Source organism: Sturnira hondurensis, unplaced genomic scaffold (assembly GCF_014824575.4).
Source record: "Sturnira hondurensis isolate 20B ecotype Veracruz unplaced genomic scaffold, ASM1482457v3 Scaffold0014384, whole genome shotgun sequence".
Classification (NCBI taxonomy): domain Eukaryota; kingdom Metazoa; phylum Chordata; class Mammalia; order Chiroptera; family Phyllostomidae; genus Sturnira; species Sturnira hondurensis.
Genome location: NW_028087015.1, coordinates 32,033,423 through 32,050,108, shown reverse-complemented (window position 1 = coordinate 32,050,108; position 16,686 = coordinate 32,033,423). Strand labels below are relative to the sequence as shown.

The following is a 16,686-nucleotide window of genomic DNA, read 5'->3' as shown; positions in this document are numbered from 1 at the left end:
CATTTATTTTAGTATTTCTTTTGTCATCTTTCAGTTTGTTTGTGAGAAAGATTAGGAATCTAAATCTGTTCTCTTATTCTGTCGTTTTAAATCAGAAGTCTCACAGTGACTCTGAGGTAATTTGTTAATATAATCATATGTGAAATAATAGTGATTTATTTAAAATGTAGGTAGTTCCAGAACATATTAATTAATTTGATGCAGAGCAAGCATACCATTGTATAACTTGGAATCTGCATAATGCCTGTAGTTGTGCATTGAATTTGTCACTTAGGTAAGTAATTCCAAATATCCATGGAAGTAACAATTTGATCACAAAATAATCTTTAATAATTAGATTTTATTATTCCATAACTTATGGTGATATCATTTCTAATTAACATTATATATAAATGGTATGAATATCATATTAAATGTATTCAATACCAGTCTTATAGCAAATGCAATTATAAATTTCAAAAATAAGTTTATTTATTTTAGCGTTTTGCTTGTAAATAGAAAACATAAAAATTCAACTAACAATATTTTTGAATAGGCAAGTAAATGGAATTAAAAAATGGAGTTACAGAAGTTTTCAGATTAATGCCACCATAATATTTCAATAACATGCTAAAAGCTAACTACTAAACATCCAAATTAATTAAATGTCCTCATAGACAAATGAAAAAAGCAGAGGAAAAGACAACTTTATGGAATTTACTAATGCTTATATATAATATTTATTAAGCACTAACCACAGCTAAGGTATTTTATTGTTTCATATATTTTAAAGAAACATTAAGCCTCAATTCTGAGAGCGATTGCTATTATCATGATTTTATGGAGACAGAGAAAGGTTAAATTACTTGCTCAAATCACAGAGCATCAGCTGCAGAGCCAGGATTTTAAACATGTTTGTCTGCCTCTAAAAATTCATCCTTTAAATCATTCCGCTATACTGATGCCTGGTGGAGCTTATGCTACCTGAAGTTATGTGATAGGAAAATGGTATCCCTATGTCCTAATACCTAGAATCTGTGATTTTAGTGCATTATATGGCAAAAGAGAATTGAGATTGCTAATCAGCTATTCTTGAAATAGAGATGATAGATATAGATAGACAGATGGATAGATAGATAGATAGAAATGTACCCAAAAGGAAGGTTCAGCGAGCTACCATGTGAGAATCACTTCCCCTGCTGCTGGTGGTTTTGAAGATGGAGGAAAGGACTTCAGAGCCAAGGAACTGGGCAAGGAAATGGATTGCTGAAGCTTCCAAAAGGAATGCACTCCGGCTGATAACTTGATTTTAACCTTGTAAGATCTATGAGACTTCTCACTTAGAGAACTGTAAGAATTGTAAGATAAGAAATTTGTGTTACTTCAGGCCATTAAGATTGTGGAAATTCTTAAAGCAGCAACAGGAAACTAACACGAGTTATAAGAAAAGACCTCTACCTATTGTAACATTTAACCTGAGCCTTGAAGAACAGTCAGCAAATGATACTTCAGGAAGTATAGACCAGACATTCTAGATGGTGGGAGCTAATGCTTGTAAAAAGGGAGGGAGAGAACAGCTGAAAAAGAATAGTCGATGACCAATACAATAGAGAGTGATGCTCATTTTAGTTGATGGTAAGTGTTTATTAACAGCTTAGAAAAATAGTCTAACAGTTCATTGCAAATTGTAGTTTAAATTAAACTTTATGATGACATATAACACAGCATTTCACTTTAAATAGTCTTGTTGGAATTATTATGACAAAAATTATCATGTATTTTTTACGATTTTTTACCAGAACATGTTTATTTCAGATGTACCAACATTAAAGTCAGCAAATTAAATTCTTAACTTTACCACATAAACTTAGCTATTTAACTATTTTTCACAGTCAGCTCCTCCAAAATAATTAAGGGAACATTTCTCTTCTACCTCACACACCATCATTCCACAGTGATTTTATTTTTGGAGGACTTCAAATTGAGTAAACTGCTTTGGGAATATTTCAGAACTTCTTTGTTCAAATAAAAACTAATCTGGACAAATTATATATTGCAGATTTTTCTACATATTCCTCTATTAAGAGCCCAAATGCAATCACCCATATGTATATATATATATATATATATATATTTACCTATTTTCCCCACATTAAAAACTATCTGTCCTGAAAAATGGATAGATCCTGTGATCATTTAGTTAATAAAAGTGTTTTACCTCAATGATAATTTTCATCATATTTAAAAAGAACCAATTCAACTTGGACATTATTTTAGTCTTTATAGACTTATAAGCATATGAACTAATACCCACCTTCTACCTCTTCTGTATAATCTTCCTCCACAAGACTATGGATATAATTTTTTATCTTTACCACAGAAAGGGAGTTCTTAAGATTCAGACTAATGATTAATATTTTTTCAAATGGGGGCAGTTGGGCAGTTACCAAAAAGAAAAAGACAAATTTTCCAGGACTCTAGTTAGAGAGAGAATTAATACTCAAAATTGATACTAAATCACTAATGAATGAAGCTGTGGAAAGTGTTACTGCTAATTGGAATTTGTATGTTATAGAAAGGAATGAAACACAATAATGAGGAGTCGGGAAATCTTGTTTTAAATACTTTTCTGCAATAAAAGTCTATCATGACCTTGGGCAAGGTAATTAATCTGTCACTCTAAAGAATTTGTACTCAATTATATTGAGATGCACGGTGAAGAAAGAAAGCCAATATGGGAATAGTTTAGTGAGTGAGGAGGGAAACAGTGAGTAGATAATTTGAAGAGGTAGAAAAAGAGATGGTCATGGAGGTTCTTGGAAGTCATAGTAATCTTTTGGTTTTATTTGCTTTGTTGGTATGTGTGTACATGTAGGTATCTGTTGTGGGGGTGGTGGAGACAGTGAGGGAAGGAGAGGTAGAGAAAGGAAAGAGTGAGTTACTGGAATGAAAAGCCATAGATCTGCTTAAAGCAAGTGATTCATATAAACTAAATCTAGTTTGAAAAATATTTCTGTCGTTATGTGGAACATGGAATCTGAAGGAGACAGACTCAGGGAAAGTGGGTAGAAAGCTACTGAAGTAATTCAAATGGTCGACATTGGTGGCTTGAACTGAGAAGAAGTTAAAAGAGTCCTGGCTGGTGTAGCTCAGTGGATTGAGCACAGGCCTGCAAACTAAGGGATTGTGGTTCGATTCCCAGTCAGGGCACATGCCTGGGTTGCAAGCCAGTTCCCAGCGGGGGACACACAAGAGGCAACCATACACTGATATTTCTCTCCCTCTCTTCTTCCCTTCCCCTCTAAAGATAAATGAATAAAATCTTAAAAAAATTTAAAATAAAAGATTGAGATGATGGGATTTACAGACAGAGTAGATGAAGGAGTTGAGAGAGAGAGGGAGGAAAGAATTTTGATGTAATTAATCATACAAAGAATAGCGCTATTGACTGGAGTGGAGTGTACTGGAAAGGGCAAGGCGAGAGGTTGGCTAAGCGAGAAATAAAGAACTCTATTTGGACCATATAAAATAAAATATGGCTTATTTGACACATTGATGGAATGAAAAGTGGCATTAAAATATTAGATTTGGAAAAACAGTAAAAATTATAAATAAAATGTCATTGTGAGAGTACTTACATATAATTTGTCTACAAAACCATTTGACAAGGTAAACTACTTAGAAAGTACAAATAGAAGACAGAAATAAGAACTCATTATTGTATAATGATACATTTATTAGGGCAATATCTATGACAATATCTAAGAGACATGTTTTGTGAATTCATTTGTGGTGTATTAGTGCATCAATTTTATTAAAAACTATTTTTGAAGTATAATGGAGAAAATTTAATAGAATAATAGTTACATTTAAAATTCACACTGTAGTAATTGAATCAAAAATGATACAAGGTTCATGTATGTCAAATTACTGCCTTATTAGATTTTCTAAAGAAAATGATGTATTAGTATAAACTTTAATGTTTTGCAATAAGAAATGAGTAAATGTGTTGTGGAAACAAAAGCTTCTATAAACACTGAGGTTACACTGAAGTCAATGAGAAGACTCCACTGATGCTAGTATGTTTTATGCTGATACCATATAGAGTGTTAATTATATAACATGATTCTCAAGTACATATTTGTTTTAATTTTCTTACCATTTTAAAACAGCCTTGTTATTCCATTTTGACTTTACTTAGACTGTTTATTCTTAAGGAATGGAGACATTTCAGGTTAATGCAATGAGAATTAGTGTCTTAAAACAGAAAATTTAAATTCCTAGAGAGAATTTTGTTTTTATTTGAACTCTAGCTGTGTGTTGTGGATGAAAGTATTGTGGGCGTGATTGGACCACAGAAAGAGGTATCTGTGAGAACAGCATTGAGATGTCACTATTAAGGATTGATTAATGATTGTCCTTTCCTTCTGAGCGAAGACAAATGATAAGGAATTGTCAAGTCAGACTTTCATAGAAAGACATATTGCCCAATATCAAGCTTTACTGATAATTTCAAGGGCAGGTACAATTTATGGAGGAATGTAAAGTAAGAAAAGGTGAAAGGCATTCATTGCAAGTTCCCAAATCTCCAGGGAATGCCTCTCTAGCACATGCCTAAAGAATTGGTCCCTAAGTAGATAGACAATCACTTGCTCTTAAAAATATTTTATATAAGTTATGAAGCATCTTCATTATGTACTCACATCGTTTATGAGACATTTTCCAGAGAGCATGCCTCATTACTCATAAACTCTTGATTTAAGTACCAAAAGCAACCCTAAACCATGGTAAGTCCACTAAACACTACAGAACTTTGAAGTTAAGTATTCTCCTTCTACCAAATAACGTAGTTTTTTTAGGGTATTTTTTCAGCATGCTTACAAAAAAAATAGGTCATGTTCACCTGCTTAATTTCAACCTCTCTCTGGTGCTGTGAAGGAAACCTGGTGTAGGTGAACTGTTGAACTTCCTACTCAATCCTTTATCCTTGGAAAATATTTCTATATTTCTAAAATGTTTTTAATTCTCTGTGTTATATTTTCTACAAAGATTTATCTAATAACACCATACGAGTAAAGTGGACTTATACCATATTTAATAATAATTTCCTTTGCTATGCTCCTTAACATGGTGAAATCCCTTCAGAGTTATTTTAATAGTCTTTTGTCAGTGTGATTACTCTTTTTTAAAAAAATATTTTATTTATTTTGATTTATCTTTAGAGGGGAAGGGAAGGAGAGAGGGAGAGAAATATCAATGTATGGTTGCCTCTCGTGCGTCCCCTGCTGGGAACTGGCCTGCAACCCAGGCATGTGCCCTGACTGGAAATCGAACCGCGATTGTGTGGTTTGCAGGCCCGCGCTCATCAGTGCGATTACTCTTATCCCTCCAGTGGCCATAGTCAGTTGAACATTTTTATATGTGTTGATGTGAGTATTTATTGAATGTGTAATTTTTATAAGGCCAAATTTTCTTCCTTTTCTGGACAGTTTTCAGAAGCCCTTTGTAAAGTGATGACTTCAATTCAGATCATAAAATATTTTCTCGTTCTGGAGAGTTATCATTTTTCACAAGTCTAGTTTTAATTTAATTCTATAAATCTATTTTTAAAGCATTTGTTCATCCTATAGCTTTGCCAGGGAGATTAATACAGTAATTTCCCTGTGTACCATACATTCCAACTGACTGAGATAAAGACCAAAGCACATCATTCTGTGAATTCTTTGTCACATCTGGTTTGAGTGGATAATGGTGTCCCAGTTAAAACAGGAAAAGGTTTAGAACGCTGGCTGCCAGGTGTAATAACAAAACCTTGTTGCTCCTTCTCTTGAAACCCAATGAGTTACACCATTGTAAAAACTTTTTTAATCTGTAATATTCAGGACTTTAAAAACCATGATAAAAGCCACACTTTTATGTGATGTCTTACTATTGCTGGTTTAACACAGTATTCGCACAATTGCATTATTTTTTAAAAAAGATTTTATTTAGTCATTTTTTTTAGAGAGAAGGAAAGGGAGGAAAAACCATCAATGTGTGCTTGCCTCTCGCACGCCCCCTACTGGGGACCTGGCCTGCAACTTGGCATGTGCCCTGACTGGGAATCCAAACTGGTAACGCTTTGGTTTGCAGGCCTGTGTTCAATCCACTGAGCCACAGCCGCCAGTGCCAGATTGCATTCCTTTTATTTGGCTGAGTAAGCCACACAGTTACTGCCCCTTAAAGCCACCAGGGATTATGATATAAGATAGATCTTTTGTGTAACATATAAGCCTTCTTCTACCACTGTTGACAGCTCTGCTAAAGTTATTACTTAATTAATTTAATTAGAGCTTTTTTTTCCCTCTCAAGATCAATTTTCAGCCAGTGCAGTCTTCTAAAGAGAAGATTTTTTCTAACGTCCTTATATAGGTTAGCAAGACTGTTTCATCATGCTGACAACATTCTAGGAATGTTAATTCAGAATCTACAGATGAGCTCTTACCATATCCACAGAACATGTTAAGTAGTGGGCCAAGCTTATCAAGTCACTACCTGTATTTTTGCAATGGCTAAATGAGCAGGAGTTCAGTGTTCCTTCTGTAGGGATATCAAGTACTGAGCTCTCTCTCTTCCTCCACTTGCCATTAGTCTTTATTAGCTTGGAAAGGAATAACTAAGAGTATCGTTTTCTTGCCCTGAGATGCTCACTTGGAAATTGTATAAACACATCCCTCCCTGGTACACTCATCTTTTTATGAGTACCTTTTCTTTTTGTTATATCTCCCATTTATTTTTTTCCACCTAAGATTGACTGTTAATTTAGCTGGCACGTCATCTACCTCTGGAGATGGTAATAAAAGCAGTCTTACTCACACTTCTCAGCCGTTTCCCACCCCATCTCTTGCCAGATTAGAGATTTGGCAGGTAGAGGATCCAGGACAAGCCTGTTGCTGGATAATGGAACTGAGTTTATAGGTAGCTTTAATTAGGCCTAATGGTTGATGTTATGACTCATCTTTAAACACCGTGAGAAATATGTGCTAGTGAATTCAATCACATCAAAATTAGACCTTAGGCATTAATAATATATACAAAAAATTGTAATTGGCCTGGCATCACTGGATGAGGAGGAATGGAGGAAAAAATTTTATACACAGAAATGTGAAGTGTTTGTAATTGCATCCCCTTACTCCTCTGTCCTTATGTCTAGATTCTACAAACAATTCAATGATGGCTCCCCTTTCTTCCTGTGATATTCAAAATTACAGAGAGGAGAGGGGAGAGAATCATAAGGAAAAAGGGGAGGGACTCACATGAATAAGTATAAAGGACACATGGACAATAATTAAGGTGGGGGTGGAAATGGGAGGGAGGTGGGGAGCACTGGGGGGGCAGGGCAGGGAATATAAAACAGAAAACTGTACTTAAATAAGAATTAAATTTAAAAAAATAAAAAAAATGCTGAGTGAAATAAGCCAGGTGTTGAAGGACAAATGCCGTATGATCTCACCTTTAACAGGGAGCTAAACAACAAAACAAACAAGCAAGCAAAATATAACCAAAGACACTGAAATAGAGAACAGGCTGACAGTGACAAGAGGGGAGAGGGGAGGGAATTTCAGGGGAAATGGGGGAGGGATTTAGAGGAACATATATAAAGGATACATGGACAACAACTGAGAAGGGTGGAAATGAGAGGGAGGAAGGGAGCACGGAGGTGGGATGGGATGGGAGTAATAGACAGAAAACTGTACTTGAAAAATAATTAAATAAATTTAAAAAATAAACAAAGAAACAAAATTACATGTTCATTAAATGATAAAACCAACCTATAGAGCCTTTCCATTTTAAATAGCAAGTGTCTCAATTGCCTGTTGAAAAAGAGCATTTTTTCTGCAAGCAATGAGTTCTGTGATACAGTCATAAAGGATGTTTCCTTGATTCTTTCTGTTTAATAATAACAGTGAGAAAATGTGTAACTTACTCAAGAGGAAAAACATACCTTTAAGGGTGTTGTAAAACATACTATTCTTGAAAATATATTAGTGTATTTGAACATTATTAAAACATCAGAAGTAAATACTATTTTTTTAAAGATTTTATTTATTTGTCTTTAGAGAGGAAGGGAAGGAGAGAAGGAGAGAAACATCAATGCATGGTTGCCTCTCATGAGTCCCCTGCCGGGAACTGGCCTGCAACCCAGGCATGTGGCCTGACCGGGAATCGAACCTCGATCGTGTGGTTCACAGGCCCGTGCTCAATCCACTGAGCTACACCAGCCAGGCCAGAAGTAAATACTATTATTAATAGTTCTTTTTGCAACTCTTAGCAATAGAACATATGTCTTCCTTTATAAAAAACTGAACAAAATGATAGATTTCAAATATATTTTTAAGCATATATGAGTATTGCTGATAATAAGACTTAGATATTATGACACGCTTTGGGGATTAAAACTAGTTTAAACAAATAATTTAACCATTAGTAATAACCATTTCTGATAACCATTAGTAGTCTTATATGGATTAAGTTGTAGCTTTCCATTGACGTTAATCACAGGACATAGCGATATTAAGAGACCCTCTAAGGACCTTATGTTTCCATACACTCTTCCTTGCCTTTGCTTGTGGAGTAGCAGTCCACTCTTCCCTGCATAGTCAGGGTCAGTCACCCCAGGCAGTATGGCTACTCCTTTTTTTGTGTCTTGGTTCAGAGGATGAGGTATCCAAAGTGGCCAAGGAATTGTTCTCTGGTTCAAAGGAATCAATTTAGTGTCTACATCAATCAATGTAGACATTCCTGTTTCTGGAATTAAAAAAACCCTCATTCCATCATATTATAAGGTTGTTGGAACTGGAACAAAAATTTTGCTAGTGGGTCACTAATAATAATAGTGCTGCCACCCCTATTTTGATCTCTTGATTCTTAGACCTGTGAGTCCAGTACCATGTACTGGGTGCTGATTCGGAGCACATACAGTTTTCTAGAGAGACTTGCTCCAGCCCTGTATGTATTAGCTCCTAGCTGACACAGTAATTGAGTCTTCAGAAGGCCAGTCCACAATTCTGTCAAACCAGGATGCTGTGAACCATTGTAAAACCAATGAATTTCATGAGCATTCTATTCCCGTTCCCATTCACTTTTGCTGTGAAGTTATTTCCTTGATTAGAAGAAATGTTGTGCTGTTTATCATGATGATGGTAACACATTCTGTGAGTCCATGATGGTAACTTTGGCTGGGGCATTGTGTACATGGAAGGCAAATCCACATCCAGAGTATCTACTCCAGTAACAATAAAACATTGCCTCTCCCATGATGGAGGCAGCCCAATGCAATCAATCTGCTTCCTCTGGAATGGTGTCATCTCAGGAGCTCAATGTTAGTCAGCTGCTGGCAGATTAGACATTCGGCAGTGGCCAGGTGGCCCTGAGTGAGTGGATGTCAGGGCTGCTGAGGGCATGCAGAGCTTTCATCCCTGCCCCAGCGGCCAGTTTGTTCGGGAGCCCATGAGACGGCGGAAGTGGCTGGAGAAAGAGGCAGACTGGCATATGCAGAACCGTTCATCCTATCTACCTTATTATTAAGATTCTAGTCTACTGAAGTCATCCTTTGGTGAGCATTCACAGGAATGCATGTGTTTTACACTTTTAAAGAGATGTGCCCAGAAGATTCTTCCTCAAATTTTTTTCCACCATTTTTAAAAATCATGGTCTTTCCAACTTGTTCATCATCCAGCCAGACCATTAGTGACAGCTCATGAACTGACACAACCAGGTATACTGCCTGAGGCTCTGCCTACTGAGAGGATTTCTCCTCACCACTGTCCTTTAAAGATGTTCCAGAAAGAGGACTATAATGATTCAGCTGACCACTATTTAGTGATGCCTGAAGATCATGAAGAAGTATCTTTAAATCAGGTCTAAAACTTTTCTTCTTATGTCCCCTGGTTGAAGGAATTCCTGTGAAATCACTGGTACAGCCTGAGAGAGAGAGAAGACAGTGTAGAATGGAGACCATGGACATAAAGAGGGGGAGTGAAACATCAATGGGTGGTTGCTTCTCCTGTGTCCCCTACTGGGGACCTAGCCCACGACCCAGGCATGTGCCTTGACTGGGAATTGGACCAGCAACTGTTTGGTTTGCAGGCCGGTGCTCAATCCACTGAGCCACACCAGCCAGGGTTGAATGTATGATTTAAAATTAATAGTGTAATTGATAAAGAATTTCAGGATAGTAGTTGAAGTTTTGTAATATTGCATAAGAAAATAACCATTGGGAGGTTTCATTCTTAAAATGTAATTGTGAATTAAAGATATGCTTTTAAAATACATGTTTGATTATATGTTAAATAGTTCTTTTAAAATGATGTTCTAAACGAACAGAATAAAGAGCATATATATCATGATAGAAACTAAAACAAGTGTGAACAGGTTAAGCTAAATAATGATTTTAACATATAAATTACTAAAATTATATCATTTGTCCAAATATTTTATTTTGTAATTAAATTTTAATATTTTTGGACACATACTTTGAAGATCTTATAATTCCATTAATATTTTAATTTCTTTTGGATATCATCTTTTGTCCAAACCCCATCATTTTAATATTAAATTTTCCTTGAAATTTTAATTAAATATAAGCCGTTCAGAGAAATTAGTATATTTTATAAAATACACAAAATATGTAATACTTAAAAATAAAGAAAATATTTATAAACCATATAACTGCTTTCAGTGTTATCTATTTGTTGAGTATTTTTATAAAAATGTATTAAAAGTTTAAATTCTATCATGTATTTTAATATGAATATCTTAAGTGATTTATGTCCACATATATACATATATATATAATCATAATTTTAATGGCTAAGAATAATGCCATTGTACCTTAATTAGCCTAACCAAATTCATAAAGTGAAAACTTTAGCTCTTTCCACAAATTCTGCCAAATTAGAGCTCATAATACATATCGATTCTCAATCTACTCACCTATCTATGTTTTTCATCCTTTCCCCATAATTCCCTCTCATTAAAAGTATCTTTTTCCCCCTCTTAGAAGAAAAATACTAGCAATACAAGGATATATGTTCAACAATATTTATTATAAAATAGCTTGAAAAATATCCATAAAATTTAGTCATTAAAAGAATGTTATTTACATAGAGATTTTTAAGATGTAATACATGTAAAAGAAGTCTTATATTATTTATTACCTGATTTTTCTAGTAATAAATTACAATTAAACATGTTGTATACATGTGAAAACACTGTTTAAAAAAGCGGAAATATTTGGGATAGAATGTGTCGAGATTCTAGCTTTTTAAAAAAATCTCTTTTTTAGTTTCCAGTTTAGTGGTCATGGTAAACAATTTCAAATGTGATAAATATCATAAGAGAAAGTAAAATGTGTTTTATAATTACATAGCAGTCGTGTCTGTTTTAATCTACAGACTTTATTGCATCAGCATTTGAGGGTCTCTATGGAGTTGGAAAAGGCCCTAAGAAGAAAATTTTAAAATGAGATAGGATAAATATTTACTAGGGGAAAATGCAGAGAAGAGGAAGGATGTTAAAGGGTGAGAGAAACATATGCCAAAATCAGGTGTAAAGTCTGGAACAGTTCTCAGAAATGAAGAAAATAAAATAAGGCAAAAAAAATTGGTTTCTATGGAATGCCTAACTGAAGTGGTAAAGGTAGAAACATCACAAACTGCAAGGAGGACTGGATTATGAATGATGTATAAATAAAGCCACAACATCCAAAAAATTAGAATTATAATAAAAGTAAAGATTCTTTTTAAAAGGAATATCATGCCCACTAATAAAACAAGTTTAGTAAACACACACATACACATACACACACGCACTATTTGCCCACTGTAATGCCGACATTTGCATGAGACTAACATGGGCTTGTAAGGCTAGATTCGTGGTGGTTACACACTGTACCTGATTAATTTTTAAGCTGGAACCAATATGACCAGATTTGTGATGTAGATTCAACTTATTGAGTGTGAGAAACTGTTTGGAGTAGAGCAAGAGAGCAGGCAGGTTTCATTTAGGAGTTTGTTGTGGTGGACTAGCTCAGACCTGATAGAAAACACAGTAAGGGTGCTACTATGCCATCACAATGGAAGCAGATAGATGGGTGAGGAAGATGTTCCAGAGAAAAAAGACTGCAGATGGTTATTTTAACGTTGGAGTAAAAAGCAGAGGAGGTGTGAAATGCGAACTCCAAGTTTTTAATTTTAGCTAGCATAAAAAACAGATTTGAATAGTCAGATAGTTAACAGATGGAATGTGGAACCAAAGAAACAGGTCGAGCGAGGATGTAGTGAAAGCTGGGTAGTATATAACTGAAGATGACATGCAGGTGCAGGGTAGCTATAGCTCAGGTTACAGAACAGTTACGTTTGCAAACATGTTAAGATGTTTTTCCAGTGTAAACTGTCTGTGAATACCTGATTCACTTTACCTGTTTTAAATAGCCAGATGAACAGTCTTCTGCATTAAGAAGTTTATTACTAAGATGGGTATGTATCAGAAGAAAGACAATTTTTGAAAAATCCTAATATTTTTATTAAATCATTTCTGTGGCCAGTGGAAAAGCCCTGTATCACATGAAATTTTCAATGTCAATGAAATGTTAATTTCTAAAAAAGAAGAAGAGAATGCTGTTTGAAAGAGTACACTCCCAAAGTCTTATAAAACTAATATACAAGATAAAAACCCCCTCTCTCCAACTGGACTCAATGACAGAAGCTGTGCATCTATAAACAACAGGCTGAAGGAGCTAACCCCCTTTAAAACTACAATATTTTTTCTAAACTTATTAGCATTATAAGTTCAGAAATTCCTCATATTACTTCTTTGAGTTTAGTGATTTTAAATGTAATCAAGAGTCTATTAGTATTTTGCACTCCAGATATAGGTTAATAAACTTTTTTCTTGTTAATTACTAGAGGTTTCAATCTTGGTAACATTCTATTCAAAAATATTTTTGAAACACTGTGTTTTGAAAAGAATATATATTCATTTTCATCATATTTTATTTCAGCCCCTATGGTGTATAAATACAATTATTGAAAGGTTTTGAGAATGTTAAAACTGAAATGTTGAGTTTTCCTACAGTGAAAATTAAGATAACTATTGCAGCCATTGTCCCAGTGATGTTATGTGGAGACAATTTGATTTGTGCCAAATTATTTTTTCTTTAATGACAATGTATGTATTTATATAACCCCTTTTTATTTCTACTTCTTAGCTTCACACTGACCAAGATAAAGGAGATGGGAACTTAAAATACATATTAACAGGAGATGGGGCTGGCAGTATATTCGTCATAGATGAAAATACAGGAGATATTCATGCCGCAAAGAAATTAGACAGAGAAGAAAAATCCCTGTACATTCTTCGTGCCAAGGCTATAGACAGAAAGACTGGGCGACAGGTGGAACCTGAATCTGAATTTATCATTAAAATACATGATATCAATGACAATGAACCCAAATTCACAAAAGACTTATACACTGCCAGCGTTCCTGAAATGTCTGGAGTAGGTAGGTATATGTTAATCCATGCAAACTAACTTTTTCATGTGTTTGCTAAGGTGATATTATGGACATTCAAACATATGATGTATAGCCTGTTTCTGGATAAGAACTATAACTAAAACTAGTGTTTATTGTTATCTACCTCACTTTTAAGTATCCCCAGTGCTATATATTTTAATGTTTCTCGCTATGTTATAACTGATATCTAAAGTGATTAGTAGTGAGGACAATTATTCTGTTGCATTTCAACCATTTTCAGCTCAACTAGACTGCCATTGAAATGGCAGTATTTTAATGATTGAAATGATTTAATGCCATTGAAATGGCACTCGAGTTGAGTGCATTCTTTGTCTAAAATGAAAGGAATACAAATAGTATCAGTAGTTTGGGACAGTTTTGCTTGCATTATTTTGCATAATAGCAACTAATGCTCTTGCATTTGACAAATTTCTTTTGATCATCTCATTTGATGACTGAAACAAAATAATGTTGTAGGCGTGGGAAATACAACTTCAAATCCCCATTCTGTTAATTAGGAAACCAAGATTCAGAAAGATTAAGCAACAAAATTAAGATCAAATGACTTGGTAGCATCACAATATTCAAATTCTTTTCATTTATATGTCATTTCAGTTCCTATTGTGCAAGCTGCAAATTATTGTTTCATTTTTAAGGCTACCCAAAATTTTAAATACCATTTGGTATGCATTGTTATTTTATCTGGATGGCTGTCTACATTTAGCTCCACTTTTTTTTTTAATATTTTATTTATTTATCTTTAGAGGGGAAGGGAAGGAGAGAGGATGGAAACATCAATGTATGGTTGCTTCTGGTGCATCCCCTGCAGGGAACTGACCCCTGCCGGAAACTGGCCTGCAACCCAAGCATGTGCCCTGACTGGGAATCGAACCGCGATTGTCTGGTTCGCAGGCCCGCGCTCAATCCACTGAGCTACACCAGCCAGGGCCATTTAGCTCCACTTTTACGAAAAGTTTAGATTAGTTAATGAGATAAGAGCTAACTTTAAATCATAACATAGTTCTAAAAATAAACACCAAAAATAAGCTTACTGTAATATCTAAACTGTGCAACTGATTTTCACACATTAATGCTATTTATTTTAATAGCATTTTAAAAATCAGATTTAAGTATATAATTTTGACATTATTCTAGTTAATGCATTTTCCAGTCTAAAATAATTTTATGAGGAAAATAAACATATCCATGCTTTACTGAGTGACTGATCTAAAAGTGTTTCTTAACTTTTTGCCATTTAGTCAGAAGAACAAAGAGTTTATTTTTTATTTTTATTTTTTTAAGATTTTATTTATTTATCTTTAGAGGGGAAAGGAAGGAGAGAAGTATCAATGTATGGTTGCGTCTCGTGAGTCCCCTGCTGGGAACTGACCTGCGACCCAGGCATATGCCCTGACTGTGAATCGAACTGCGATCGTGTGGTTCGCAGGCCTGCACTCAATCCACTGAGCTATGCCAGCCAGGACCAAAGAGTTTATTTAAAATGTTATGATTTTCTCTAACAGCAAATAAAATCTCATCTGGCTGAGAAAACTGCAGTTCTACTGCCTTTTCCGGCATTCATTTCAATAATTTGAAAGGGACTTATCAAATTAAAAGGAGTCCTATACCATCACAAAGCCTTTGAATGAAATATGAGCAGCTGTGTTCTCTTAAATAATTTAAAATATGTATTATCTTGGTCCAGTTCCATGAAATGTACTGGAGTGGTCCAGGGAGGTCAACCAGAGGGCCAGTGTAGATATGCGTCATGTTCTCTTTGTGGGATTACATTGGAGATGGAGACACATCTAAAAACTATACTCTCCCCCTCAGCTTGCTACCAATGAACGTCCTGATGAAGTTCGGTATTCTTAAAAAAAAGTAAATGCTTTTTCTTGTTATACATATTTTGTCAGATATTTTGACACTTAACAGTATGAGAACTTTCACTTTTTCTTCTCTGAAAAGGTGTGATACACTTATAGGAGTAAAAATAATTGAGATGGCAGAGATATTTGGTTTTATTTTGATAATAATTGCTTTAATTTGTAAAACTTCGAATTTTCAATGGATTACCTCATTTTAGAAATCACAACATTTGTTAGAAACTATTGCTATTTAAACTAAATGACCTGGGTTTTCTCCTATATTATTTTGCATATTTAATGTAATACTATCACCCATACAGGGGTAGGCAAAAGTAGGTGTACAGTTATAATACCAATAAATAATCCAATAATCAATACATAATGATACAAGAATGAACTCCATTTCATGTATTCACAACTGTAAACCTACTTTTGACAACCCCTGTAGACCCAGTTCAAATATGTTCTTCCTCACCTGAAGTACAAATACAATCTAGATTCTATTAGTACTTACAATGTTTGTAATAAGACCAGGAGTGGACTAAGCACATCTGTATTTTATTTCTTAAAGCCCTCCTCTTGCTCAAAGATCATAATAAAATTCAGAATATACAATTTATGCATGGAAGAGGCTTGCTTGTAATCTTGTCCAAAATACCCTCCCTATAAAACAATCCACATTTCTTTTACATAAGATTTAAATTGGGGGCAGTACAATTTCCAATAATTGCAGGAATTAAAAAATAAGAATTTGGGCCATTGACAGTTGTATTTCTTCCTTCTGTAATTACCAAAAAAAGTAAAAACCAAAGCAGGCAACAGTATGGCACTGGTTGCAGTTTTTGGTAGTAATTAAGAAAGATGAGAACTACAGAGAAGTCTTAGTTCTATTTTTACAGGATAGTTATTATACTTTATTATTAATATTAACATCACAGCATTATTTGCTTCTTCCTTGGCCCACCCAGAGACTTTATATGTGTATCTATTGTTAAATATATAAATATTTACATGTAGAGATATACTCGATTTTTCATATATGCTAATAACTAAATAAAAATGAGCCTAAAAGAGTTAGACTGACTTGCCCCACAATACACAAAGACAGTTTATTTCAATGCTAATTTTTTTTAAAAGGTTGAGCCTTGGCTGGTGTTGCTCAGTGGACTGAGCATCGGCCTACAGACAGAAGAATGGCTGGTTTGCTTCCTGGTTGGGGCACAGTGCTGGGTTGCAGGCCAGGTCTCCACTTCGGGGCTTGCAAAAGGCAACCAATCTGTGTT

The 16,686-nt window shown here is 34.7% G+C and overlaps 1 protein-coding gene across 3 annotated transcripts in view; it reads left to right on the top strand.

The window, feature by feature from the left end:
* Positions 1 to 16,686, top strand: part of CDH9 (cadherin 9) — a 64,902-nt gene that overhangs the window by 20,093 nt on the left and 28,123 nt on the right. For all 3 annotated transcript variants that reach the window (XM_037062802.1, XM_037062804.1, XM_037062803.1), the window contains exon 2: positions 13,229 to 13,523. In XM_037062802.1, coding sequence (XP_036918697.1) covers positions 13,229 to 13,523 — 295 coding nt within the window. The remainder of the gene's footprint in view (positions 1 to 13,228; positions 13,524 to 16,686) is intronic.